The 27752-nt window shown below is 61.2% G+C and overlaps 1 protein-coding gene across 6 annotated transcripts; it reads right to left on the reverse strand.

Moving 5' to 3' along the window:
• Positions 1-27223, reverse strand: CIC (capicua transcriptional repressor). 6 transcript variants are annotated; one of them, XM_032325992.1, is made up of 21 exons: positions 27111-27223; positions 21085-23901; positions 8945-9094; positions 8628-8862; positions 8416-8545; positions 8138-8320; positions 7889-8054; positions 6720-6922; positions 6412-6637; positions 5875-5978; positions 4393-5629; positions 4126-4313; positions 3624-3745; positions 3357-3523; positions 2966-3253; positions 2543-2868; positions 1978-2237; positions 1723-1877; positions 1512-1643; positions 1092-1223; positions 1-995 (listed from the first exon to the last, which is right to left on the reverse strand). In XM_032325992.1, the coding sequence occupies exons 2-21, from the start codon at positions 23888-23890 to the stop codon at positions 628-630; spliced, it is 7578 nt and encodes a 2525-aa protein (XP_032181883.1). In that variant the 5' UTR covers positions 23891-23901; positions 27111-27223; the 3' UTR covers positions 1-627. The 6 variants fall into 6 exon arrangements, with proteins under 6 accessions (XP_032181883.1, XP_032181885.1, XP_032181884.1 ...); XM_032325994.1 differs by lacking the exon at positions 27111-27223 and adding an exon at positions 26325-27049 and having other exon boundaries at positions 1723-1874; XM_032325993.1 differs by lacking the exon at positions 27111-27223 and adding an exon at positions 26325-27048 and having other exon boundaries at positions 2543-2865.
• Between the last annotated feature and the right edge of the window lie 529 nt (positions 27224-27752).

Below are 27752 nucleotides of genomic sequence, written 5' to 3' on the forward strand. Positions count from 1 at the left end.
GTGTGTTAAACAGCTTTAATTTCGGTCATTTCGGCTTCTCGGCACAGTAAGAAATATTGCACATGATCAACATGTTTTGTTCTGGGGATGGGGACAAGGGTAGGGGGAATCACCTTCTTAGAAAGTACAACCCAAGTTGGGAGGGCAGAGGGGGTGGGGAGAGAACCCTCCCCAGGCCTGTGGCAAAGTGCAGGAGCCCCCACCCCAAACTAACCTGAGTCCAGCCCCTCTGGGGAAAAAAGGGGTGCATGAACTCCCCCTACTCCACAGGCACCTCCCTGTGGCCCAAGGCCCACACTACCCACCAGCTTGTAGCCCTCACATGAGCCATTTTGCATAAAGTACAAGTGAAAAGGTCTGAAGGTAACACACTCCAGGTTATATACACGGGCTCGGTGGAGGGAGACTGTGCCCCTGCTTCCCCTCAGCTGCCCCCCATCACAGGGAGAAAGCTGTGGGGAGAAGGGGATAGACAAGAGGAGCAGGCCTCATTCCGCCCAAAACTAAAAAGGACGAAATGGCTTTATTGGGGAGGAGGGAACCATCCTGCCCCCCCGATTCCTGCCACCTACATACTGTCCATATCCTGAGGGGCGTACTGTGGGTCCTGGGGTCTTCTCGGAGCCCTCACCTGCCTGTGGCAGCTGTGGAGGGGCCGGGGGGCGGGGGGGATGGCTGGGGGGGGCCCTCCCAGCCAGGCTGTCCAGGACCCGGCTCTGGAGGCGGAGGCAGTGGCGGGGCAGCTGGAGCTGTGCCAGAGTCCGAGCCAGGTGAGGTGGGGTCAGGGCCCCCAGCAGGGCTGGGAGTGGGAACAGGGGCAGCAGCAGTGCCAGTGGGGGGCGGTCCAGGAAGGGAGGCCTCAGCTCCAGGGGGCTGCTCCGTGGGAGTGGCCGCCTGCATGATCTTCTGGCGCACCTCACGGATCTTCAACTGCAGACACACCTTGGAGGGGAAGATGTCTGCGTAGCGGGCCTGGAAAGCTGCCGTGGCCTGGGCTGGGGACAGAAGGACAGTGGGGGATGGGGAGGCCAGGGTGAGAGGAGCAGGCAGGACCTCTGCAAGTGCCCGCCAAGACGCGGAGCCACACTCACCTGATGGGAAGAAGCCATGGTCCTGGAAGAGCTGCATGACCAGGGCCCGGCGCTGGTCCAGGGTACGCCGCAGGGAAGAGTATGGCACCTTCTCATATTCCAGCTCCCCGAGCACATCCTCCGCTTCTGTACCTGGGAGTGGAGCAGGCAGCAGGGTCTTGGGGACTGCGGCAGCCAGCCCCTGCCCCGCCTGAAGTGTCCACCCAGCCCTCACCAAATTCTCTTCCCTAGCAGAGTTCAGAGAGGGCACCTGCCTCTGGACCCTATCAGACTCCAGAACCCCCCCAATCCATCCTTGACCCGCCATCCTTCCTCTCAGCGACATCCACCCCACCTCTCCTCTGTAACCCCATCTCCAAGACCCCACCCTTCCTGCAGGTGCTGGGTCCCCCATAGCTCTGCCTGCCTCGGTACCGGCACCTGTACGGTCGAAGGTAAAGATGTCCCCCTCGCACTTGGCACTCTTGGGGGTGTTGGGCTCTGAGCTGCAGCTGGAGCGTCTCCTCATCTTGCGTTTCGGCGAGGTGGGGTCTTCGGGGGCCGAGTCCAGGTCTGGTCCAACAGAAGCAGGCTCAGCAGAGGTGGCCCCCATCTGTCCCCCGCCTTCCCCTGGTGGCCCGCACTCGCCTACCGGTGGAGTTCTTCCTCTTCTTGCGGTAGGAGCCCAGGATGGCCCGGGGCGAGGTGGCCAGAGACTGCAGGGTGGGCGAAGGCAGCACCTCCTCAGGCCGGAACTCAGGCAGCTCAGCAAAGCGCTCTTCGAAGTCCACCTCTGACAGGACCCTGCTGGAGAGCCAGCAGGGTCACCTCCACCGTCCCAGGCTGCAGCTGCCCCCCACTCTTGCCAGCCCCGCACACGCTGCCGCAGACCCCAGCCCATGCTCACTTGTCCACAGAGTCAAAGGTCTTCTTCAGGGGCGGGGGCCGCACCTTCACCTTCTTGCCGGTACCAGCGGCCTCCTTGCGCTCAGGGGTGTCCCCGGCTGCCCTCCCACTGCTGCCCTCGCTGCTGCTGCTGCCGCTGCCGCCAGGGGCTGAAGCCGGAGCTGGCGCTGGGCTGGGAGGGGTGGGAGGCTCCCCACGGGTCTCCAGACCCAGCCCAGGGACTCGCCAGTCTGAAGACGAAGAGCTGGGGAATTTGCTGGCCTGGGGTAGGGATAGCAGAGAGATGGAGAATACTGGATTCAGACTCAGTGGTGCAAAACTCAGAACAACAAAGAGGTAGGACGCTGACTGACCCAGACATACAGTCTTGGAGAAGACTCCGTCATACAGACAAGCAAAAGGAACATAGGAGGCCCAGCTCCACCACAACCCCCACCCCCGGGGGAAAACAAGAACATGGGTCATACAGGTGTGCAGGGAACCGAAATGGAGCAGAAAAGCAGATGATGGGCTGAAACGCAGAGCCAGGCAGCAACAGGAGCCCCTGGGGCCTGCTGAGCACTCACCACAGTCTCAGGGCCCTTGCTGCTTGTCCGCTCCTCAGCAGGCGGGGGAGGCGGGGGGCTGCTCCGGGCCATGGGAGCCCAGGTCTCTGGGGGTGGTGGAGGGGCCGGTGTCGTAGGCTGCCCCTCAAGCTCAGACTCAGGGGGAGGGGGCTCCCGGGCTGGGCCAGGCTCCAAGGGCTGCCGAGCTGCAGGGCCTGACCGCCCAGGGGCACCTGCCTCAAAGGAACCCACGGGAATGCTGGCAATGGCAGCCTTCACTTTCTGGGGGGCCTTGGGGGTGGGCCGCTGGGCCTTGGGGGCCACTAAGCTGTAGGTCATGGAGCCTGCTGGTGGGGAAAAAAAGCATTTGCTGAGCCAGGCTTGTCTGGAGCCCTTCTCCTGAGTCCCCCAACTCACCCCACCCTGGGCTGGCCCAACACCCACCTGAAGCATTAGGGAAAGGGCTGGTAGGGGCCGGGGTGGCAGTGGCAGGGGCTGGTGGGCCCTTCGGCAGGATGGTGGCAGCAGGTGGGGTGCTAGTGGCCACGGTGTAGACCAGACCTGGGGGAGCCTGGGATGGCTGGGCTAGGGGTGCAGAGGAGGTGGGTGCAGGGCTGCCAGGGTAAAATGCAGTGATGACGGGACCTCCGGGGGCTGTGCAGGCTGGCGGCAGCTGGGGGCTGGGCACTGGCGACACGCCCACCTGGCCAGGAGCCAGCAATGGAGCTTGGCCTGCAGGGACGGAGACACAGGAGAGGCAGGGGCCCCAGTTAGGGCCTGGGCTGCCTCCGCACCACCCTGGGTCCCCAGCTCTACCTGCCACACTGCCCCTCACCTGAAAGCAGGGGCTGCACAAAGGCAGGTCCACTGGGCCCCAGCGAGGTGAAGCCTAGGGCTACCGAGCTCGTGGGCCCATACGAGGTGACTGTTCCAGCCTGGCTGGACGTAGGGCTGGTGCCCAAGGGCAAGGCGTGCCCACCCGCCGACTGCACGTAGGTGATTCTGCCACAAGGAGAGGAAGGGGGAGCAGTAAGGTGAGCTGCCCACCCCCGCCAGACCCTTCTCTGGCCTGGCCTCCAGGTGAGGGCTCAGCTGCCATTACCTGGTAGAGGAGGGCAGCAGGACCTTCTGAGGCTGGGAGGTGGGTCCGGAGAGTGTGGCTGGGCTGAGGGGCGGCACCAGGCCACTGGGTGTGCTCACAGGCACCGGAGTCAGCTGGATGATCTGTGGGCAAGGGCACCCACAGGCTGGGGTGAGCTGGGGATTTGGAAATGGGATGGGAGGGTGACCCAGGCCTAGAAAGGTGGGTCTCAGCAAAGACAGGGAACACAAAATTTAGAATTAAGACAGAAAGGAACAAAGAAAACAGCAAGGCATGTGAAACACAAAGGAACAAGGTACAGACACTGAGAGCAGAATCCAGATGCACACAGACACCGAAGTACGCAGAAAAACGCACTCACAGTCCTAGAGACAGTTCAAGAAAGACATATGAAAAGGGAAAAAAGCACGAGAGATCAAAGGAAAGACACAGACACCATGGCACAGAAACCAACACCCAGGAGGGGAGGAGACAGGAACAGGAGGAGCCAGGATGCCCTTACCTTGCTGGGTGGCTGGGCCCCATTCTGCAAAGGTACTGAGAAAGGCGGGCTCACCAGGGGCAGTGGCTGGCCAGCCCCTCCACCCCGCACGGACATGCTAGGGGCCGCCAGGGGCACCAGTACCTTCCCGGGCAGCAGCTGAGCTGAGCCACCCGGGGGCGGAGCCTGTACAGGAGACACCGACTGGGCTGCAAAGGGAGAGAGAAGTTGCCAGACAGCTACAAAGGCCTGGGGCCCCTCTCCTTCCCCACTCAGCCCAAGCCTCACCTTTGGGGGGCGGGGCAGAGGGTACGGACTGCAGGATGGGGATGCCAGGGGTGGGTGCGGTGGCCGCCAGAACTTTGCCGTTGGTGGAGGTGCCCGGGGGGAGGGTGAAACGGATGCTGGTGGTTGGTGCGGGGCCGCCAGGAGCTGCTGCCTTGGTCCCAGGGGCTGGTGCCGGGGCAGGTGCCACCTGAAGCTGCTGGGGCAGCGTGGGTAGGATGTACTGCACCTGGGTGATTCCCCCAGCCTTGCCCAAGGTGCCCGGCTGCAAGATGCCCAGGGGCACTGGCCCATTGGGGCCACTCCCAGCGCCTGCTCCAGAGCCTGTGGTGGCTCCACTGCCAGGGGCCCCCTGGGCTATGAACTGAACAGCAGGGGGCGCTGGGGCACCATAACCCGGTGTGCCCACCAGCAGGTTGGTGACTGTGGCAGGGGCCTTTCCCACAGTACCGAGGAGGGGCCCAGCCACCAGGTGCGGGGCTGGCGAGGAGGCTGCTGCCGACTTCTTGTCCGAGTACACTAAGCTTACACCCAGCGGGGAGCTCCCTGGTGCCCGGGACCCCGTGACCGGCTCAGACCTGGCACCCACAGTGTCATTTGGAGATGCCTCAGCCCGGCCAGAGGTAGGGAAGGGCTTAGAGGCAATGGGCACAGGAGTGCTACTGACAGGCCGCACCACATTGGTGACCATGGTAGCAGCTGGGCGGGACAGGGGGGCTGTTGGGGCCCCATAGGCCAGTGACGGGGCTGGGGCCGAGGGCATACGGGTTCCGCTGCCTTCCCGTTCCTCCTTATTTGGGGGCAGGACCAGCGTCTGCAGGACACTTCCTCCCCCGCCGGGAGGTGCTGCAATGACTGAGGGGCCTGGTGGCTCCAGGCCTCCCACACTTTCAGGTCTCTTGCGCCGGAAGGCGGCAGGATCCGATGGGAGGAACCGGGTGGCCTTGGAAGGTGTCCCTGGGCCCCCAGCCCCAGGAGGTGGGGGTCGTAGTGGGCCTGCCGTGCTGCCCTGACCTGACTCCTGGGCCTTGAAGGTCCCTGAGCCCAGTGGGAAGGAGGTGGCGGCTGAGACTGAGGAGGAGGCAGGTGAGGACGAGGACGACGAAGGGGTGGGCCCGTAGCCTTTGCCAAAGGCTGGAGGTGATGGATCCGGGGGCCCTGGGGGCTCAGGGTCCAACGGTGGGCGGCAGTGGGTAAAGGAGGAACGAATCACAGGCGAGAACACCTTCCGGCCAAAACCCTAGGTGGAAGGAGGGGACACGACCACATCAAGGGAGCCCGGACACCCACAACCTGACCATCCCTCTCCTGCCTGGCAGCAAGGCCGGCTGAAGGCCTCAGTTCACCCAGTCTGTGACCCAATTCACCATGGGGTGAGGAGCTTGCCCTCTTTGGGCCTTAATCTCTCTGTAGTGATGCACACAAGAGCACACACCTCCCCTTCCTGGGACCGTGACGAGACAGAAGCAATTCCCCAACTCTCACCTTGCTGCCCTCTGGGTCCTCCCCAGAGCTGTCTCCGCTCTCGCTATCAGTCACCCGCTCCTTGCACTTAAGGTCAATGTCAGTGGCGCCGAAGCCATCATCAGCTGAGGGAGCGAAGAGTATTGGCAGAAGTGCTGGGTGTAAGACTGTCCAGGAGGAACAGCAGGGAGCCCAGGCCCTTACCTCAACCCCTTTTTGCCAGCAGTAACTATTGTTCAAGAACGTTGTTCCTCTACCTAGGGTGTGCCCACCTGCCCACCGGGGGAGCCTAAGAGCATGCAGGTACCACCACCTAACACTGTGCCCTATGGCATGACCATCCACACCCCTGTCCTCCTGGTTTCCTGCCTGGCCAGGAGCTTCCCAAGGGCAAGGCTGGGCTTACTCAGTTGGGCCTGAGCTGAACATGCCTGCAGTCATAAACAAACATGCAAGACAAGAAAGAAGAGCCTGAGACCTAGATCAACTCTTTGCCCACCCCCCCAAACCTTAGCCTGTTGTTCTCTGGGCAGGATTCTAGGCCCTGCAACTGCTCACCAATGACATCATCGTCTCCCTCCTCCTCACAGATGACCATGCGTTCCTCGTCACTGGTCATGTCCTCACTGGCTGCACGCTGGGAACGGGAGGTCCGGGTGGGCAGCAGCGGGGGTCGCCCGCCAGCCGCCAGGGCACCTCCCTCACCAGAGGCTGAGAAGGGGCCTGGAGCCCCAAACTGGGTGGAAGGCTTTGGACCAGAATAGGATGCAGGGCCGGATACCATCTGCAGGGCGGGCACCAGGAGAGTTCAGTGGGGGCCATCACCTGGGGGCAGCCCTCCCTTCCCAGCTCCCCTGCCCCCAGACCTGAGTCAGTTCCTGTAGTGCCTGGCTATCTACTTCCCCACCATCCAGGCTATGGACCCCACTGTGGGAGAAGGCTCGGGGCCGGGCCGAGCCAGGTCCCCCCACTGTGTGCAGACGCTCTGTCCCACAGGAACCACTCCCTGGAGCCTTGGTATCCGAGCTCAGGAGTGTCTGGGCTGCGACGGAGAGGAGCTCCGAGGACACTGCACAATATAAGGAGAGAGGTGTCACAGAGTCAAGAAGTCTTTTAGCGGCACCCAGGCTGTCCACACATATCTCTAGGTCCTGAGCAAAAGAAGTTTGAAAATCCTGGGCTACCTGGGAGCCACCAGCCTGGCATTTTCTAATGGACTGTTCCTCAGGAAGCAGGCCTTCTCTGAAGGTCGTGTGATGCTCGCTTGCTAATAACCATGGACCTGAGTCTCCATCCCCAGATCTCAGAGAGGAAGCAACCCCACCTTCAGAGAACTGCAGGCCCGAACCCACAGGTCACTCTAAAAACATGCCTCAGAACAGTACTACGCAGGTGAGACACTCTGTCAGCAAAAGCAGCCAACGAGGGGCTTCCAACTGTGGTTCTGGAAATCAACCAAACTGGGGTTTAAGCTTTGGCTCTACCATTTACCAGTCTTGTACAAATTCCAACAAATGACTCTGCCTAAGTCTCACTTTCCTTTTTTTTTTTTTTAAGACTGTATCTGTCAGAGACAACACAAGCAGGACAAGCAGCAGGCACAGAGGAAGGGAGATGCAGGCTCCCCACTGAGGAGGGAGCCCGATGTGGGGCTCAATCCCAGGACCCTGGGATCATGACCTGAGCCAAAGGCAGCCGTTTAACTGAGCCCCCCAGGCGCCCTGAGTCCGTCTTCTCATCTGGAAAACGAGGGTATGACTTTCAGAAATAGAGCTTATACTCCCCTTGGTGCCTGGCATGTAGTAAATGCTCAGTAAATGACAACTGATAATGAAAAGACTGTCTGGAAACTCTATCTGTCTGGACCTCCCTGGCTCTTTTATTTGAGAAAACTACCAGTTCCCTTATGGGTAAGGGTCTTCAAATGAAATGACAGCACATAGGGTTCTGGGGTAGGGGCTGAGCAAACAAAGGGGTAGCTGGCACCTCTCAGGGAAGGAGGGGGCAGGACAAGTCAACCAAGGAGCCAACCAACCTCCAGGGGCAGCGGCAGTCCCCGTCTCCGACATGCTCCGCTCCCGAGTCTCCTTGTGTCCTCCTGCTAGCCCCAGGCTCGCAGGCTTAGCCTCTGAGCTGGACTTCTTCCGGTCCTTGTTGCACCACTTCCAGTCTGGGTGAGCCTTGAAGTGGGCCTCTTTCACCTGGCGGGAGAGAAAGGAGGGACCCTCCACTCACTTACCCCACCAGAGGAAGCTGGGGAGGAGCCAAGCGGAAGAGGCATTACCTGGAAGGCCAGGTCATGGTACTTCTGCTTCTCCTTGGGCCCCAGAGCGTACCACCACTCGCCCAGAATCTTGCTGACGGTCCGGTTGTCCTGGTTGGGGTGACGCTGGTGGACCAGGGCCCGGTGCCGCTTGCTGAAGATCATGAAGGCGTTCATGGGCCGCCGAATATGGTCCTTCTCCCGCTGCAGCACACAGAGGCCCAAGTGAGATGTTAGAACCACAAAACAGACTTGGGCAGCCAGAGGGCAAGCTGGGGACAGGTATAGAGATGAGGTACCTTGTTGGGGCTGCGTCCATCCTTCTCCGAAGAGGAGTCTCGTTCCTTTGGCAGGGCACTAAGGGACTGGGTCCGGCGTTTCCCGGGTGGCAGGGGCAACTGGATCTCGGGAGACATGATGGAGAGGAAGCTGTGGCGGGAGTGGCAGGGACAGTGAGGGCCCCATCTCTGGTCACCATCCCTTCCCACTTCCCAAGTCTCGTGGCACTCACGCATCATCATGGTCACTCTCCGTCTCGCTGTCCAGCCGGGGCTCTCCTGGAGGGCCAGGGGCCTCCTCCTCAGTGGTGGGAGGGGGACCCTTTCCAGGTTCCACCACCCCCAAAGTGTGGGGGGGTCCAGGCCCTGGGCTCTCAGGGCAGGTGGCTCCAGGGGGCCGCCCAGGGTCAGCACTCCCTGTCCCACCTGGTGGCTGCTCATGAGCCACAGCCGCCGACTCAGCAGGTTCTAGGGGCAGAGAGGCAGGTCAGAGGGCTCCTGGGCTCCCTGGACGCTATCCCCATGTGTTCTGCAGCCCCCCACTCCTCACCTTTGCTCTGGATGGAGGCCACTGGGTGGCTGGCAGGTTGCTGGGCCTCACTTGGCTGCACAGAGGGGTCGGGCTGGCTGGGGGCCAGAAAAGGGACTAAGGAGTGCCAGGGGAACACGGCAACAGAGCGAGGTTCCACATTTGTCCACACTGTGGGAAGAAGCCAGCTAAGCTGTGCAGCAGGAAACCTTGGCCTTGAACCCCAACGCAAGCTCATTTCCACCCTGGATGAGGTGGCTCCACGCCTCCTTCACACCCCCTTCCACTATCCCAGAGCCCTGTGGGCTCATGAGTGCAACATCACTCAGGAAAAACTCCTCTCTGTACGATTCCAAGGTTTATACGAAAGAAAACAGAAGCTGGGAAGGGAAATAGGCCTCACGCCCCATTCCCTCCCCCCACCTCCACCAGCCCTGCCACCAGGGACCAGGCCAGAGGAATGACTGGCTCCTGTCACAAACCAGGCCATGTTCAACTGCCATCTCATACTCCCAAGGCCCCAAAACCTGAGCAGGGCTAGGAACTCTCCCCAGTCATGCCACATTCCCACCACCCTAACTGACATAGCCCCTCATCTTCACCTCCTACTCCCTTTTTCTCTCTTGAGGAGACCATGCTTGGTTTCCCCTTCTCTTTCCTCTCCATTACCCACAAGGTGTGGGGTCTTAAGTCTTTCTCCTTGCCTCTCTCCCCATAGCACATACCCCAAGGAGCCAGACCTGCCTTTCCCGGGCTGGGCACAGATGGCTCCAGTGTCTCCCCTGTCCCTTAACAGAATCTACTGCCCACAAAGAGGTCTCCCAGCCCCCCTCCCTCTCAAGCTCTGAGCTTATCTTGGGTGCAGCGTCCAGCGTCTTTACCCAAAAAGGGGAGGGTGTGGTAAACCCCTTGGAAGAAAAGGCACAGACAATGAGGCAGACAAGAGAACTGCTACAAGTCTGTGCCCAAGGAAGACAAAAGTGCCAGGTGTTTTCTTGAGAATTTTCACAGGAAACCATTTCCCTCCCAGAAGAGCAGTTCCAGGGGTCCCACCTTCTGCCCCAGGAGCTGGGTGGTAGCAGGGTTAAGCCCTGGGTTGGTACCCATCCCTGGCAGGACTCCTGGAGCAGGCCTAGGTTAGGAGTGGGCTGTCCTCTCATTGCTGGCTCCCTGGGGGAAGTGGAACCAGCTGAGGAGGCCCCTGTGAGGGAAGACGATGAAGAGAGAAGGGAAACGCCCTAGCCTTGGTCTCCATCATTCCTGGCCTCCCCCTGATCTGGATCAATCTGACCTGGGATGACCCCTCTATGCCTTCAAAAGCCTGGACTAAGAAAGCTCTATAGAGGACGCTAGCCTCGAGACCTCATTCTGCAAGGGGCTGACAAAAGAAAAAGTAGACGTCAAGTCAACAGAGGAGGGATAAGGAAGCCAACACTAGAGGGGGTCTCAAGACACTCTAAGAACCCTGTCCCCAATCCCTGGGGCACTGGGGACCACAAAAGCCTGCTCGGCCCTCCAACCCCAAGGACCTCAACCTGTCCCTTTCTTCACCAAGATCTTTCTCATTGGGCCTCCTCATCTGCTGGGTGCGGAAGAAGGGGACCAGCAGACAATGGGGGAAGAGTCCTTTAGTCCTGCCCCTCAAGTCCTCTTCAGTGTACTATGGTCCAGGTTCTTGGATCCCTCCTTCTGCCTCTCCAAAGCACACCACACACACTCCAGCCCATCACTCTGCTCTAAGCAAGCAGTGCCTCACTCACTTCCCAAACCCTGTTCTTAGCCCCACTACTCCATCACATTCCCTTCCCCCTCTCTTCCACACCTAAGACCAGCAGGTCTCATGCTGCCCCTATCCTGATCCACGCTCCCAACCCAGTTACTCTGCACCCCTCACCTCCAACGACAACGGACCGTGCCACCCCATTACCCAAACACTACAGCTGTCCCCAGCTACTCCCCTCGCCTCACTCCCATCACTCCCGCTACACTCCCACCTGCTGTCACTAACCGCTTGGCCCAGCTGAGCTCTGTAACTTTCCCGTCACCCCTGTACTCCGCCTCTATCACTCTCGTACTAGACCCCTATCACCATTACGCCGCACTTAGCACCCCGACACCCTGACCCCTGCAGTCCCAGGACCCAGGCTCTACTGACCGAACATGCCGAGGCCACGGGAGGCCGCGCCGGACGCGGGCACCAGGGGCCTGTGGGCTGAGTACATGGTCCGGCGCGGGGGGGCCCGGCCGGGGCTCGAGCCTCCTCAGTGGCCGCCGCCACTCCGCCCGCCGCCGGCTCCTCGGCCGTTGCCGCTCGGGCCCGGGGGGAGCTGGAGGCCGTCGCCGCATGCCCCCCCACGCCGCCCCCCTCCGGCCGCCCCCCTCGGGGGGGGGTCTCTGCCGGGCGCGCCTGCGCACAGCGCCGCCTGCCTCCCGCCGCCCGGGGGGCGGGGGAGGTCAGAGCGCGCCGGCCCCGCCCCGCCCCCTGGCGCGCGCGGGGGCCGTCACGGGGCGCGCGGCACAGGGGCCATCGGCGCCGCCCCCTCCCTCTCCCTCCTCCCGCTTGGTGCCCGGCGGGCGGGGCAGGCGGGGCAGGCGGGGCGGGGCGCGGCGCGCGTGCGCGGGGGTGGCCCCCTCCCTTCTCCTCTCGCTGGCTCGCTCCCTCCCTCCCTCGCAGCTCCGGCGGGTAACGGCTCTGGCCCCGCGCGCCCCGGCTGCCGGTGCTGCCGCCCCGCCTTTCCGGGCTCCGGGCCCGCGGCTCAGCGCCGGGTCGACCTTCGGCTCCGAGCGGCCAGACGGACCAGCGTGCGTGCGTCCGTGCGCTCCGAGCGAGCCCCGCGCAGAGCCACCGCCGCCTCCCCGCCCCGCCACTACTACGCGCTCCCCTCCCCCCGCCGCACCTCCCCCCGCCCCTTCCCCGCTTCCCCCGCGGCCTTCCGCGCAAGCCCGGCCCCCCGCGCGTGAGCCCATTGGCTGCCGCCGCCGCGCGCGGGTCAGGCCCCGCCGCGCCCGCCCCCATTGGCCGCCCCGGGGGAACGTCAGTCATATGCAAATAAGGAAAGGGCGGGGCGGGCTCCGGTTGGCCCCAAGCCGGCCCGGGGCGGGACCGCGGGAGGAGGGTGGCAGGGAGGGCGCACTGCAGTAAAGGCAGCGAGCCAGGGGGGCGGTTCACGGCACCGCGCTGCGGAGGCCCCGGGGTTGTGTGTGGCGCTACGTGTGTCCAGTCCACGCGAAGAACACGCTCACGCGCGGCTTGGCCCGCCTCCCTCACGCCCGCCTGAGCGCTCACGGCTCCGCAGGCCAGAAGAACTGCGCGGTAGGGCTACGCGAGCCACCGGGAGCCCTTACCAACTCAACACCAGCAGACTCTTCCCCCACCACACACTCACACACACACACACACACACACACACACACACACACCCTTTCATAGACAGAGTTTTCCTACCACACCCATTATTTCATACACATCCCACGGTACTATGTACCCTTGGCCTTACACTCACACTGTCACACACGAAGTCACACACCTTGAACACCTGCTCACATGTCTGTACAACCTCCCACACTCCGGGTCCCTCACTCTCCAGCCATCATCACACACTCGTTCTCACCCATCCTCCATATCACCCATTTCATACACGCCTTGTCATACATGCTCACCAACGCACATTCTCACTGCCAGCCCACATGAATCATACAAAAAACATATCAAACGGGCAGCATTATCTCACACATCTAATCACAAGTGCTGCTTGTCCATCACACACACTACACACCCCACATCCCTCCCACACAACCACACACACTCTTCCATCTTCACACACCCTCATGTGGCCTTCCTGGCCAACTCCCGTCCCCAGTACAGGCTAACTCTCACAGATGCCATTGTACTGACCCCCCCCACACTACCTAAACTTAGCCCAGTAAGCACTACTTCAATACCCTGGCCCCCCAGGGATACAGAGCACCATGGTTACTCACTGGCCTGACACTCAGCAGCCACCTGGGACCCTCCACCTCACAGTAAGGCAGTAGGAGGCAAGCAGGGGTGGGGGCACAGAGCACTACCATGGGCTGGCCCTGCCACTCTAGGCTGGAAGCTACCCTTCCAGAAAGGGGCCAGGAGGAAGAAAGGAAGTGAACACTGGGGCTTCAGTGTGCTGGGAGCTTGAATGTATTATACTGCTCATTGAATCCTCACATCCGCTAGGGAGGTACACTTTATTATGTCCATTGTTCAGATGAAAAAATGAGGCTCAGAGAAACTGAATAAATTGTGCAAGATCATCCCTCCAGAACCTAACAGCCCAGTGCTCCAACTCAGCTGCTCTTTCCACTACTGAAAATTTAACCTCGAGGTGGACCCAGGCAGACACTCCCAGACCTCCAGGAATATGGTCAGACAAGGATACAAAGAGAACTACAGAAAGGCCAGAGAGTACCCACAGAGACATATGCAAGAGTCTAGGGTCCACCAGGAAGAGAGGCAGAGGCTCTGGATCACTCAAGATGGGCCTGGGGGTCACATCCAGTAGAGGCAGAGGCCTGGGGTCACACCCAGGCAGCTTTTAAAAGTTGCACAACCTCCGATGGACAAAGAGTGGGCTCCTACACAGGTGGAGTCAGCGACAAGCACAAACAAATCCCTTTCCCAGCCTGTTCCGTCCACTGATAGAGCCAAAGGCATGGAAAGGGTACAGAAACCAGTAATCTGGGCCCAGAGGGGAAGGGAAGGTCTGTAGCCCTCTGACCTCCAGAGACTGCAGGGCCAGACACTTGGCTGTGAGCCTGGAGGGGGCCACTGGAGGGACTATTAGGTGACTGCCCCCTCCTCCCTATGCAGCCCCAGACTCAGACCCTCCATTACCTCACTGCCCCAGGGACTGCAACGTGAGGCAGAAATCAAGGCTGAAATCAATGTGGCCCGCTATCTCCCCACCGCTGCCCCCTTCTCTCCCTTCTCTCCCCACCGGTGAGTCACCTACTGAAAATTAACCCCTTCCCTACTGCAATGCAGCCCAGGACAGAGCTCGGAGAAACACTGGCCCCAGTTCCCCTACTTCTGTAGGGTGAGAAAAAGAGCAAGGCCTTTCTTAGCAGGGAAAGAGGGCCCCACACATCTGAGAGGGTTGCACATCTGGTAGAAGACAGAGTGCCCACATAGGAGAGATGGGAAGAGGCCCCTTACAGGGTAGGGAACAGCCAAGTGGGGACCCAGCCTGGCAGGGAGGGGCCGGAATCCGGGCGGGAAGGGCCCCCCTGCCCTGGGCACTGGGCCAGCCCTATACTTAGCTTCCATTGTTCAGCGTGGAGGAACCCTGGGTGGGGGTGATTAGAAGTGGAGAAGAGGGAGCAGGTCCTAACCCAAGACAGCTCCATCTCTCCAGCCATCCTCAACCCTAACTGGGGCCTCCCTAATTGGGAAAGGCTGAGGGGGTTTCCCAAACCAAGGCCCCAGCCCCATCTGAGAGGAGGTGCAACACCATCCTTCACTCAAAGCAGGTACCCCCTACACCACCCACCACCAATTTCACAAAAGGTTTGGCGCCAAACATCCCCCGCAGCACTACCCCACACCCTAGTCCAGGGACAGGGAGCCCAGACAGAGACACCAACTGCCACCCAGGGTGGCACAGGCTGAGGCCTGCCCAGAGGTCTGGGGCTTACAGCCAGGGATGCTGATAGACTGAGGGACAAGCAAACACACTCTGAACTCACGGGCCCATTTATTGAGCCCCAGAGGCACCGCGCCCCTGTCCCCCGCAGCTCCCCACCCTGCTCTACAGGCCTGGGTCCCCGCCTTGGCTCACCACCCCTGTGTCCCCAGCTCCCCTCACCCGCTCTCCACATACACACCCACCTACCCACCCACCCCGGGCGGTGTCGGCGACGGCCAGGGTTGCCTGGGGAACGAGCCCAGGATTGGGCTGGTGCCGCTCGGGAGGGATAGGGGCCTAAAAATAGCGCTGGGGTGAGTCAGTGTGAGCGGGGCTGGGGTAGGCAGGGGGACTAGGAGGGAAAGAGGCAGGCGAGAGGTGTGGGGGAGGGTCCCCAGGGATTGGGAGACGGATTGTGATAGGACGGGGGAGGGGGGGATGTGGGTTTGGGGGTGGAAAGGGGCGGAGGTGTAGGGGAGTGTACAGACACCCAGGCTTGAGAGGGCTGGTCCGCGCGGACTGAGGGAGGCACCCCAACCCGGGCGGAGGAGGGGGCGCCGCCCTGCGTTCTCCTCCCCTCCCCGCGCTCACGAGATTTTCCACTCGCCGCCTGGCCCCCAGCCAGCCCCCGGCGGGCCCCACAAAGCCGCTTTGTGCTGGGAGGGCGGGCGGGCGCCCGGCCGGCCTGACACCCACGCAGGCCGCGGCGGGGCACTGGCCAGCTGGCACCCGAGCTGTCTGCGGGGGGCGGGGGGGGCACCCACCCCAAGGGCGCGGCCGCTTAAGGGTTAATGGCGCAACGGAGGGGGGTGGTCTCGGCCAATCAGCGTCGGCAGACGCGTAGGCAGCCAATGGAAAAGACGGAGGCCCGACGCCCGGGGCCTACCCCTGGGGCGCGGGAATCCGTGCCCCTCCTTGCGGACCCGGCCGGGGCGCGGCCCTCAGGGTACCGGTCTGGATCTGCAAAGTCCGGGTGCACCCTGTTTCCCCGGCTGCTTCGCAAGAAAAAGGTTCAAAGGGGTTTAGGATCTTGCAGTCAGGTGGTGGCACGGTCGGGATTTGAACCCAGGTGTGCCTGGTCTCAATAAGCTTTGCTGCGGAAACAGGGAGACAGGGGTTCCCTGGCCCAGGCCCCCGTGGGGAGCGGGAACAGGGGACGGGGTGCGGGCGGAGGAGGCGGCGCGGCGGGCAAAGGTCCAGCCGCCTGTGGTGCAGCCGCTGCCGCCGGTGGTAATGGGAGCCAGACGCCGTCGCCGCCGCTAATGCGCCTCCCTCCCGGCCACTAATGGAGCCATTAATGCCGGGGCGCCGGGGGCTCCGGGCCGGCCCCCCCCCGCCCCGCGCATGCGCGCGCCCGCGACCCCCCCCCCCCCCGGCGTTCACCGCTGCCACCGCCGCCAGGAGGCAGCCTACCCCTTACAGCTCCCGCTGCTGGGGTTTTTAGGGAAGTCTCTAAGATTGACTACCGCTATCTCAAAAACGCCCCTTCTCTTTTCTCCTGGCAGGTCATCCTCTTCTTCCCAGCCTAGGCCTCCTTCCTCTCCAGGACAGTCTCCAGGGATCTCTAACATCCAAATCAAACCTTTTCCCTCTCCGGTCTAAACTTTTGCCTCTTCACCGACCTACCAGCATTCGAGCTGGCTTTCCTAGATCTGTGCTCCTTGGCACCCTTCTGCCAATCCTGGGCTCTAGTGTCAGCTCCAGCTTCCACTAGACACAGAGATGTCACGCACTTTGACCCCTCCTGGCCTTCCTTCCTATGGCTGCCTCTGCCAGGAACACGCCTTTCACTCTCCTGAAATCCACTCATTCCTCAAGCTTTAGCTCAAATGTCACTTCCACTAAGAAGCACACCCGTACCTCCCTCATCACCCTGCATCGAGCCACCGACTTGTCTCTGTCCTCTGGCTTCCCCAGACTCTATACCTCCCTCTGCTCATCCTTGCCTCTGCCTGCTTCCATGTCTGCCTTCCCCACCCACATCCCCCAGGGCTGCTCAGCCTGGGCCTGGGAGAGATGAGGGACTTCTGGTCGGAGAGAAGGGGTTCCCTGTTTGAGACAAAACAGAAACTCTGCTGGGCAGAATATGGATTTGGGGAGTCAAGAGAACCTAGGCCCCTCTCTGGTCCTTATTTTCCCCACCTGGCCAAGCATAGTGTCTGAGGTCTTACTACATGTGGGACTCTGTTAAATGGAGCTGGCACCAAATGTGTCTCCTGCAAGGCATTGAGGGGGGGGTCGGGGTGATCTGGGTCATACCCTCTAGCAGGTGGGTGGGCACAGGAGCTGCTTTCCTGTTGTTCCCCTACAGCCGGATCTCCTAGCTTGGCCCATGCAGCCCCCGCCTTCCTGCCTGTCTTGGGAACAGGTGCTTGGATGTAGATGGCTCCTGACACCTCTCACCACGTTTCAGAGACAGTGGTGGGCCATTAATCTGTCAAGAAACAGGAAGGGGCTCCCAGGCCAGTACAACCTCCCACCACTCCCCAAGAAGGGAGTGAGGGACCTAGTGCTTAGCAACTGTCCACAGACTCAAAGGGGTGGAGCGCCTGATGGGCACAGGCTGGGAGAGGGGCAACAAGTTTGTCTGAGGAGGGGGAGGAGGGTCAGGGGAGGGAGGTCCAGAGACACAGGATCCCAAGATAGGAGCCCAAAACAGAAGAAAGGTGGAATGAAAGAAAGCTCAGAAAAGGACTGCTGTCTAGGGAAGGACAAACCAAAAAAGATACAGAGAGGCAGAGAGAGAGAGAAAGAGACAGACAAGACCAGAGAGAGAAACTCAAGCCCAGGAATAGAGACCCAGACAGACAGATGTAGGGACCCAAGGGAGAAAGACAGACACACAGTGGCTCAAAGGCAGGCAGACAGAGGCCCAGGAGAGGGGGCACTGCCTGTCAGTACAGGGAAGCCAGGCGGAAGCTGGGAGCTGGAAAGGAGGCCGTGCCAGGAATGGGGCTGAGACATCTGGCCTCCTGGGCTGGGGCTGTAGGCCCTGGGGCGGCTTCCTCTCCTGGGGAGCAGGCGGGAAGAGTCAGAGGGAGGTGGCAGTGGCAGCTGGCTGGCCCGGCCATGCACAGAATGTGGAGAATGCCGGCCGCCTGCCCCGGCACGTCCCCCAGAGGAAGCAAATGCCTGGCGGGAGACAGGAGCAGGCACGCTGTCCCAGACCGCCCCCTCACACCTGCTGCCCTGGGTGAGGGTCAGGCCTTGGCATGAGCAGGCAGAAAGGGATAGGACCACGGCCTCATTATGCCACCTGGCATAGTCTGCCCCACCTGGGCCTCAGAGGCAGAAGGCCCCAAGGTGCTTACCTCCCAAGGGCTTGGGGAGGCCTCTGGGGAAGAACAAGAGGACCCACTGGCTGGGAACCTGAGGGCAGCCTGGATACCTCGGCATGGGTGTTGTTAGGGAGGCGCTGCTCAGAACTGCCAGGACAGGCCCTGGACAAGTTCTGACGACTAGACAGCCTGCAGCCTCCCTTCCCTGAACCTCAGCCCAGCTGCTAAACCAGGCTGGTAATCCCTCCTGCACAGCATCGGGTGGATTCGATGAGATCGCCTGGGGCTGGGCACGTGGTAAATGTTTAATGAAAGGCTGGTTACTATTACTGTTATCATTGTTAGTGGCAGGACTCAAGGGCCTGGGGCTAAACAGCCTGGGTTCAAATCCTGACTATCCTTCTGCCTAGCGGGGTGACTTTGGGCAAGTCACTTAACCGCTTGGGGCGTGGTTTCTTCCTCAACACTGGAAGTACTAATGGTGCTGGCCTCCTGGGGTGTTGTGAGGATTTGGTGAGTAAACGCTTAGGCGGTACTTAGAGAGCCGAGTACCACGCAGGCGCACACATGGGTGGTGCTCAAGAAATTAGGACTGCCGGAGCTTCTGGCAGTGAGCATCCTATGATCTGGAGATTGGGAGACCCGGTTCAAGACCCAGTCCTGACCTTCCCTGGCCAGGTGATCTCAATCAAGACTCTTCTTCTATAAAATCTTTAAAAAAAAAAAAAAAAAAATGGGCGCCTGGGTGGTTCAGTGGGTTAAGCGCTGCCTTCGGCTCAGGTCATGATCTCAGGGTCCTGGGATCGAGTCCCGCATCGGGCTCCCTGCTCAGCAGGGAGCCTGCTTCCCTTTCTCTCTGCCTGCCTCTCTGCCTACTTGTGATCTCTCTCTGTCAAATAAATAAATAAAATATTTAAACAACAAAAAAAAGAAGACTCTTCTTCTGTCGCTTTTCCTCATCTGGAAAATGGTGACAGGTACCCCTGTTGGGTCTGCCCTGGTGGGCCTCGGGTGCCCTGCATCAGTGCCATCCCCCTCCAAATGCCAGCAGTGAGGGTCACGTGATACAATGCTATGAAGGCAATGTCGGGGGCTGTGGGCATGTGGGGTGGGGGGGAGAAGAGGATAGTTCTAGATAGAGTCCTTCTGCTTCACTTTCTTCATCTGGCTAAAGACAGAAATCCCCGCTGTGCCCGTTTCTGTGGCAATGGGCTCCTATCAACTACACTAACAAATGTAAAAAATGCTGGGGGCAGGGCAAAAAAACACAACTCGCAACCTCAGCATATAAGTCTGAGGGGCAAGCACGGGGCCTGTGTCCCTGGGCTCTGGGTCTGGGCTGGAGCTCCATGAGGTCAGGGCCTGGGATCCCAGCCACATCAGCCTCTCTGCCCCAGTCCCAGATCCCACCACAGCCCCCTTCCTCCCTGCTCTCCTTGTCTCTGCTCTCTGGCCCTGGAACTCACCCTCCACAGTAGAGGTGTGGTCAGATGATCAGCTCAAAGCCTATCTTGGCTCCCTAATGCCACCAAGATAAAGCTCCCAAGTCTCCTGAGGGCCCTCGGGGATCTGACCCTTGCTCCTGGACAGAGCCATGCATTCCTGCATTCACCATCCCTTAGAGCCTTTGGTTTTGCAGATTCCACTTCCTTTAAATACTTACTTTGGCCTCGAGGCCTTTGCCCAAACTCTTCCCTCTGCCTCCTGGTCCTCCTGCCGGCCTTGCCAGACTCGCTTCTGCACACCCTGCATATCTCACTTTAGACACCCTGGCCCCTTCTCCAAGAAGCCCTCCTGACTTCCCACGGCCTCCTGGGCTTCCCCCATCCCAGCTCTGACCGCTCTGGCTGCTCACTGTCCGGTGACAGATCTGTCTGTTCCAGGGCTGTGTGCCCTGTAAGAGCAGGGCTGTGTCCTCAGTACCAACTACCACACGACCAGGCCACTCCAGTCAACAGTGGATTAAGAAATAAATAAAAAAAAGATGCTCGGGGGCGCCTGGGTGGCTCGGTGGATTGAGCCTCTGCCTTCGGCTCGGGTCATGATCCCAGGGTCCTGGGATCGAGCCCCGCATCGGGCTCTCTGCTCGGCAGGGAACCTGCTTCGCCCTCTCTTTCTCTGCCTGCCTCTCTGCCTACTTGTGATCTCTCTCTCTGTCAAATAAATAAATAAAATCTTTAAAAAAAAAAAAAAGATGCTCGGGAACAGGCTGGTGACTGGTTACCCTCCCTGACGGTTGCTCTGACAAGGCCCAATCTAGCCTGGCCACTGGCTCTCCCGGGCTCTGGCCTCAGCGCTCTGGCCACAGTGGCTTTGCTCGCCTGTGCTCCTTCTGGTCTCCTAGGAGGCTCTTCCAGCCCACGGTTGCTGGTTCCAACTCATCCTTCAACTCTTGGCTTACATGCCCTCTCCTGAGGGCAGCCAGACTGGATTTCACACCTGGAGGCCTGCCTAGCACACCCCCAGCTCCACTCATGCACTGACTGCACCTGTGATATTTCCAGGGCACAGGTATGAGGTGAGCACTCCGGTCCTGATCCTGCTACCCCGAGGCAGAAGGCACCTTGGAACCTCCATCTTCCCATCTATAACCCGGCACTGTGGCCCAGTGGGGACCAGCCAGCTGGCCTGCCTGGCTGTGCAGGCTGGGCCCAGGACTTACTAACTGTGGGATCCAGGGCAAGGAAATAACCTGGCCTCAGATGCCTCTAAATGAGCCTAATCCTACTTCCCCCACCCCCACTGCCTGTTAGGCTCGTGAAGACAAAATGAGCGAGTATTTCCAAAGGGCTGAAAACAATCCCAGGTACAGTACGGGGTGTGTCTGAGGGTTCGCAAGATAACTCACAGGCAATGCTTATTATGATGATGATGTCCCCACCAGTCCTCCAGACATGACAGCTGTCATCGCGATTATCAACTCTGTTCCTCTGTTACCCGATGAGAATCGTGGGGGCCTGGCTCCCAAAAGCTCTGGAAAGGTTTGCTGACTGCTCGAGCCCTTGGGAGTGCATTCCAAACAGAAGGCCTCCAGAAACCGTGCCCTGAGCCTTCCAAGCCCAGTCCCTTGCCTGGATGTGAATTCCTGCAGAGTTACTCTGCAGAGAGGAGGCTAATCTCCCCTTGAGCTCTTCCCCAGGTGGGGGGCTCACCTCTCGAGAGCCAGTTTTCGAGTAGCCCCTTCCCCATTAAGCCCTCACCCAGCCATTGCACTGGCATCTCTTACCTGTCCCAGGTCGGCCCATGATGACTTCCTTTTTGGGGGCAGGATGGCTGGTGTAGCTGCTAGGGACCAGGACGGGCAATAGCGCAGCAGGTGAGGGGTGGAAGGCCACCGGCTGGAAGGGTGAAGAAGCCAGGCCGAAGGTGGGCATCGGCTGGGCCACAGCAGTCGGCGCGGCTGGAGGCACGGTGATGGGCACAGGGGCTGGCAGAGGTGGGGGCAGGCCAGGCTTCCCACTGGCCACCCCAGGGGGCACTGGGGTCTCTCGGCAGCCCCGCCCAGGTCCTGCTACCCGCGCCTCGCCAGCAGTGCTCACCTCCCCAGGGAATTTGGAGGGCAATGGCACATCGGGGTTGCGAACAATGACGGGGGAGTCCCGCTGCACAGCAGGAACCCTGCGCACAGAGGGCCCGGGATCCGAGGTCAGGCCAGCAGGTGGGGGCAACAGCAGCAACGGCGAGGGCTGGCGGGAACGGGAGAAGGGCACGGCAGGCGACACAGCCCGGAAGCCAGCCGGCGTGGAGGGTGTAGGTGTGTGGGACACCGAGTCCACACCAGAGTCTAGGCTGTCACTCTTGGGGAAGTCCGGGGTGGCTCCTCCACCCCCTGCGCCAGGGGCCCCCAGAGCCCCCGGATGGGGGAGCAGCTCTGTCTTCCTCCGCCCGGGACTGATGGGCACGGTGAAGGTCAGGTTGGTCTGGAAGGTGGGTAGGATGCCAGAAGAATGGCGCTCTCTAGGGGCAGGTGGCGGCGGGTGGGGACCCAGGTCTGGTGGGGTCAGCACGCCTCCCTTCGGGGTGCTGGCGCTCAGGTGGCGGCTGCGGACGGCAGTGCGCTGGATGACTGGTGAGGCGTTGATGGGGCTGAAGTTGGCTGGGCGGAAGCCAAAGAGCGGCGACGGGGAGGGCGATGGGGCAGGTGAGAAGGGTGACTGCGTAGACACAGGAGAGAAGGAGGGTGTGCCAGAGCGAGAGCTGCCCAGCGACACCAGCATCACGGCTGCCTCACATTCATCAAACTCAAAGCGGGACAGGTCAGCAGGAGCCACCAGGCGTGGGCGCGAGTCCCCGCGGGCTGCCACGCTGCTGGCCTCGCTGTCCCGTGATGTTTCGTCACCCCAGTCAAACTCGGTGCTGCCCTCCCGCGCCGCCACGCCTGCTGGCCGCCCAGCCCCAGCTGGGCCACTGTCCGCCAGGCCCTCCATCTCCTTGGTTCGCATGGACAGGTGGCGCGAGCAGTAGCCCCGCCGCTGCGACTCCTTCATGCAGCCATCTCGGGAGCACAGCCGGCGCCACTGCTTGCCATTGAACTTCTTGCGGATCCCGTTGGGTGTGCAGACCACATCACCCTTCTTATACTTCTGCTGTGCGGCTGTCAGCGGTGTGCGTGCCCGGGCGGCTGGCGCTGCCCCCTTCTCCAGGGAGGCCACACTGCTGCTCCGGCTGCCGCCCTGGCTCCCCTCCTGGCAGGGTGATGGCTGCTCCCCAGGGCGGCCCGGGCCCACAAAAGCTGGGGACTTTGGTGGCGGTGACAGGAGCTGGGGCGGAGGCAGCGGGAGCAGGGCTGGGGTGCCCAGGGCTGGCGGGTGCTTTTCCTCACCCTCCTCGCAAGTCCCCAGGTTGCCACCAAAGCTGATCTTAGACACCTCGGCATCCTCAGGCTGCTTGGGGTCCAGGGCAGCAGGGCAGGGGGCCAGGGCACCCCCTGGCTCAGCCTGCTCCTCCTCAGGGCCCGCAGGGGGCTTCCTTGGCAGGGCCTCAGGCTCCCAGGGGGGCCGCAGCAGGCGCAAGCTGGAACGGGCCACCCACACGGCCTCCTCAGGTTCATGGTGTGGCAGCTGTGGGGGCTGTGGGACGGCGGCTGGTTGGCCAGGCTGGGAGCTGGGGCCAGGACTGAGGCGGACCTTGTAGGCAGCAGGCTTGGTGGCCACCTCCACCACCACACCCTCACGGTAGGCAGCCACACCAGGCTCTACGCAGGTGCAAACAGCTGTGCCCACCGCGAGGGCAGCTGGCGGCGGCGTAGCATCCAAAACCACATGGACACCACTGCCAGGTGCCCCCTCGTAGAATGTCAGTGCCCGGTCCCCGGGGAACTGCACGCCCAGGTCCTGGCTTCGGCGCACCTGGCGCACCACGGCCGGCAAGAAGAGGCCGTCTCCACGCCGAGCCAGCACCCGCTGGGACCTCAGCTGCCGCAGGTCGTATCCGCCGCTGGTGCCACTTGGGGGCCAGGGGCCTGGCCCACAGGCTTCGGCGGGCTCATCCTCCAGGTCAGCTGAGTGCTCGCTGGCTGTGTCGGTGGAAGAGGAACGGGTGGAGGTGGGTGGCCGTGGAGGGACCCCCAGGGCGCCGGCCTCCTCAGGGGTTCGTGCCCGCTCCTCAGGGGCCCCGGCCAGCCCACCGCTACCACTGCCGGCTCCATGCTCCTCCACATACTTCTTCTTGGGCGCTCGAGACTTGAATGTGGCCGTCTTACGGCTGAGGGAGGGTTCCCAGCGACTTGCCTCCCCCTCTACCTTAGGGTCCTCAGCAGGGCCTGGGGCCGCCGGGTCATCGGGGTGTGGCTCCGGGGTCAGCCCCTCAGCCCCAGAGCCCCGCTCGGACTCCTCCTCCTCACCCTCCTCAACCTCTTCTGGCCCCGGAGGCTGCTGGGGCTGCTGTTGCTGTACCTCTTCATCTTCCTCCTCTGGCTTTTCGCCCTCCCCAGCCCCTCGCCGTCTCAGGGCCTTGGCCCGGGTGGCCGGTGGGGACTTGCCGCCACTGCTAGAACCTGGGAGGCCGACACATGCCTTCTTCATTGGCTTCATCTTTTGTCCACCTGCAGGTGGGAGGGCAGACAGAGATCATCGGGAGCAACTCAGGAACCTCCCAGAGCCAGTGTCCCCCAAGACTTCCCACTTGTTGAGGCCCTAGTTAGGTCCCTGATACCTGAAGCCCTTCTCTTGGCTGTCTTCCACTCATGGGGGCCCCTGACTGACACCTGGACACAGACTGGCACCCATGTCCCCTGAGTTATGTACTCTGGCTCGTTGGGGACACTGACATATATCTGTTCCCTCTACACAGGCCACAGCAGGTATGTGCAACTGCCCGACGGGGCACAAAAAGGTAGTAATGGTTCATGCCTGTAGAGCACTCGCTTTGTGCCAAGCCATGGGCCGAACTTGATTTTATTAACCCATTTCATCCTGACAATATTCCTGAGAGGCAGGTATGACCAACAGCCCTACTTGAGGAAACTGAGGCACAGAGAACACAAGCAACTTGTTCAAATTCATCCAGCCAGGAAATGGCAGAACTAGGGTCTGAACCCAGGCAATCTGGCTGCTTCAGAAGTCTGTGCTCCTAACCATTTCAGTGTGCCGCCTGTCACATGATCCAGGGGACACGCTTCCTTGCACTGTCACTGTCCAGACAGCACACACACTCATACACATACACACACATGCGAACACAGTCACAAAAAAGGAGGTGACTGGGCTGTGATGTGAGCCTCTCTCCACCCCCACCCCCAGCCCTCTGGGCTGCCTGGCATGGCCAGCCATCGTGGGAAGGAGTGGGCAGCTGAAAGTCCTGAGGGACGGCTGCCCACGCTTCTCTGCACCCAGGCCTGCCAGGTATAGCCATCTCCCCAGATCCTGGCACGGAGCAGGCAGGGGCACGTCTGGGGCAAGAGCTTATACCCGTGCTGCCACGGGGCCGTGCATGAGCACACGCACGCGCACGCGCACAAAAACACACACAGAGGCACACACACGTCATCACACAGTGGGACACAGAGCTACACCCCAGGGTTTCGCTGTCCCACTGGATGGGAGCCTGCCCCTCCCCTCCACAGCACCCAGCGTGAGACCAGCAAGCCCAGCCCCCCTTCTGGCCTGCATGCATCCCCCCCACCACCACCACCACCACTGGGCTGCCTCTGACAGGGTGGCTGAGCTGGCTGGGGCCAGGGGGCCCCCAAATATAACTTCTGACTCCAGGTGGGGGTAAGAGGGAGAAGGTCAAAGAAAGCAGGGCAAGCCCAGCCCAGCAGGCCAACCTCACCCACTTCCTGAACAGTCATTACTGCCCGCCCCCTTTCAAGCTGCCCTGAGAAAAGAAAAGGGAAAAAACTTTACTCTGAAGTGACTAAGAGAAGCTGAGAAGCCAAAAGGGGGCCTATGGGAGGGTGGGGGTACCCCGGGCCCTAACCCAAACACAATCAGAGATACCCCTGACTCAGTCTGCCGGCTCCCCCAGGACCCCTGATCTTGTGTTCTCCTACTCGAGGCCTGCTCCTCCTGAGGACCATACAATCCAAGGCTGCTCCTTCTCTGGGCCAATCCTGGGGTCCTCACGGGCAGAGCTGTAGGGCCCGGGGCTTCTCACACTGGGGCAGGGATCCAAGTGTCCAGGAGTTGGGCAGCTGCCACCACCTTCTCCCCACTGACCCGCTGGGCCACTGTCCTGGGGACCGAGATCCGGCCCCAGTCCTGCCCAAACACAAACCTTTGCATAACCCCTCCCAGGGCCTACAACCATATTGCCTGGCACCCCTGGACCCTGCCACCTAGTCCTGCCTCTTCACCCCAAAAGCCAAGCCTTTTTTTTTCCCCCTGGGCCTACTCTCTTCCTGTCCACCCCACTTTTTGGATAACTCCCACCCAAGGCCCTGTGGTTCCTCACCTCCTTCAGAATCTAAGCAGGAACTCCCGAAGCCTAGGCCAGCCCAGGCCCTGGTTCTTCAGGGTCTCATCCTCTGCTCCCATAAGCCCTCCTGGCACCAGCTTCTCTGGCACTCTCTCTCCCGTCCTGTCACCACCTCTACCTCTGCCTCTCTCCTCACAGGCCCTAGGCACCCCCCTCCTCAGCCACCCCATCCTTGTCACCCTCATCTATCTCTGTCACCCCTTCCTCCAAGTCACTCTCCTGTCAGCCATCTCTGGACCTATCACCTTTTCTCTCCATCACCTCTCCTTGTCACCCCTCCAACTCTGTCCCCTCCCTCTCCCTGTCACCCTGATCTAGTCCTGTCACCCCTCCATTCCTGTTACCCATTCTCTGCCCACTATCCCCTCTCCGTCACCCCTTTTCTGTCACTGTTCCTCCCCACCACTTCATCCACTCTATCCTCCTTTCCCACCATCCAACCCCCCTTTTTTCCCCTGTACCCCCTCCCCGTCCCTGCCACCTGTCCCCTCTCGGCCCCCAGCACCCCAAATCCCCCCTGCCCGTGTCAGCCCTGGCCCCGCCCCTCACCTCGGGCTCGGCAGGGTTTCGGGGCGGGGGGCCTTGGCCCCGGCTCGGTCCGGTCCGGTCCCTCCCCGCCCCCCCTCCAGCTCTCCCTCTCGATTCTCCCTTTTTTTTTTTACTCCAACACACAAAATGGTGAATGGACCTGCAACAGCTGGAGCAGCCAGCCAATCACCGGCCACAACCCCGCTGACCGGCGCCGTCCTAGACCAATAGATATCCGCAGCCTGGTCGGCTCCGCCTCTCCACGACGAGCGACATTCGCCATGACCAATTCCGCCCACCCGGCAGCGCCAGGGGGCGGGGCCAAAGTCCAAGACCGGCCTCCCTCTGGGACCGACACCAACCTGAGCCTACGACCGCCTGATCTGCCTAGGGCCCTGCCCCACAATAAGTGATGGGCATCAGCCAAGACCAATCGCAAGCCGTCTTAGTGCAGAATGACGAATACAGTAGCCAGTCGCCCTGCAGTCTACGCCGGAACCCAGCCTCTGTGAGGGACAGTAACCAATGAAGTGCAAGAAGGAAGGGCTAAGGGATAGGCTGTCCAATAAGCAGGCTGAGGAGGCGTGGCCTGGGCGTTTGTTGACCAGCTAGTCGCAATTCTTGCTGGGAATGGTAGTCTTCTTACGTCTCCGGCCCATAGTCAATAGTACAAAGCAGACTACAACTCCCATGTGACAGAGTGCTGTAGCACCAAAGAACCCGGGCGAGGAGAAAAAGTCGGACAGGGCAGTTCCTCTAAGTCTCCCTGCACACCGGGAGCATCTTAGACCCAGGGCCCCGACTCACCCGGATTCCCGGCTCTGGCGTCGCTAGTGGCTCCTCTCAGTGGCGGCGGTAGCGGCACGAGGGGGAGGTGCGAGTAGCAGCCAACCGCCACCCGCAAGCCCCGCAGCCAATCAGCGGCGGCCGGGGCGGTGCAATGACCTCACCGAGTTCTACTCTGTTACCCCTCCCCCACGTGGTTGTTGCTGTCGGGAGCCGGGAGTAGGGAAGTTTGCGGGGCGGGGGGGGAGGGGAGGAGAACGAGTGATGTCACCTTTCCCCCGCTTGATTGGCTGTAGGGTGGCCGGGGCTATGACCAATCAACAGCCTCCGAAAGTCCGGCGCGGCCCCGCGGAAAGCCCTGTTGCCACCGGGAGGGGAGAGAACGTGCGCGTGTGGGGAGGCGCGCCCTGCCGTGGAGTAGTGAACGCGCGGGGCCCGGGGCTTGGGGACCCGGGGGGACAAGTCTTGTCTTCCAAGACTTTGGCAATTAGAGCGGTGCAGTTTTCTGGCAGCTCGGGCCACGAGATGGGAAAATACGGCGCTTCGTGGGGCTTCACACCAGATTCCCCTCACACTACGTTCTGTGGAGAGCTGCTTTGTGGGTGTTCGCACTTGGCGGAGCGAGACTTTTCTAAGGTCTCTTTACTAAGGGTGGGGGGCACG

The sequence above is a fragment of the Mustela erminea genome, chromosome 19, assembly GCF_009829155.1.
Source record: "Mustela erminea isolate mMusErm1 chromosome 19, mMusErm1.Pri, whole genome shotgun sequence".
Classification (NCBI taxonomy): Eukaryota; Metazoa; Chordata; class Mammalia; order Carnivora; family Mustelidae; genus Mustela; species Mustela erminea.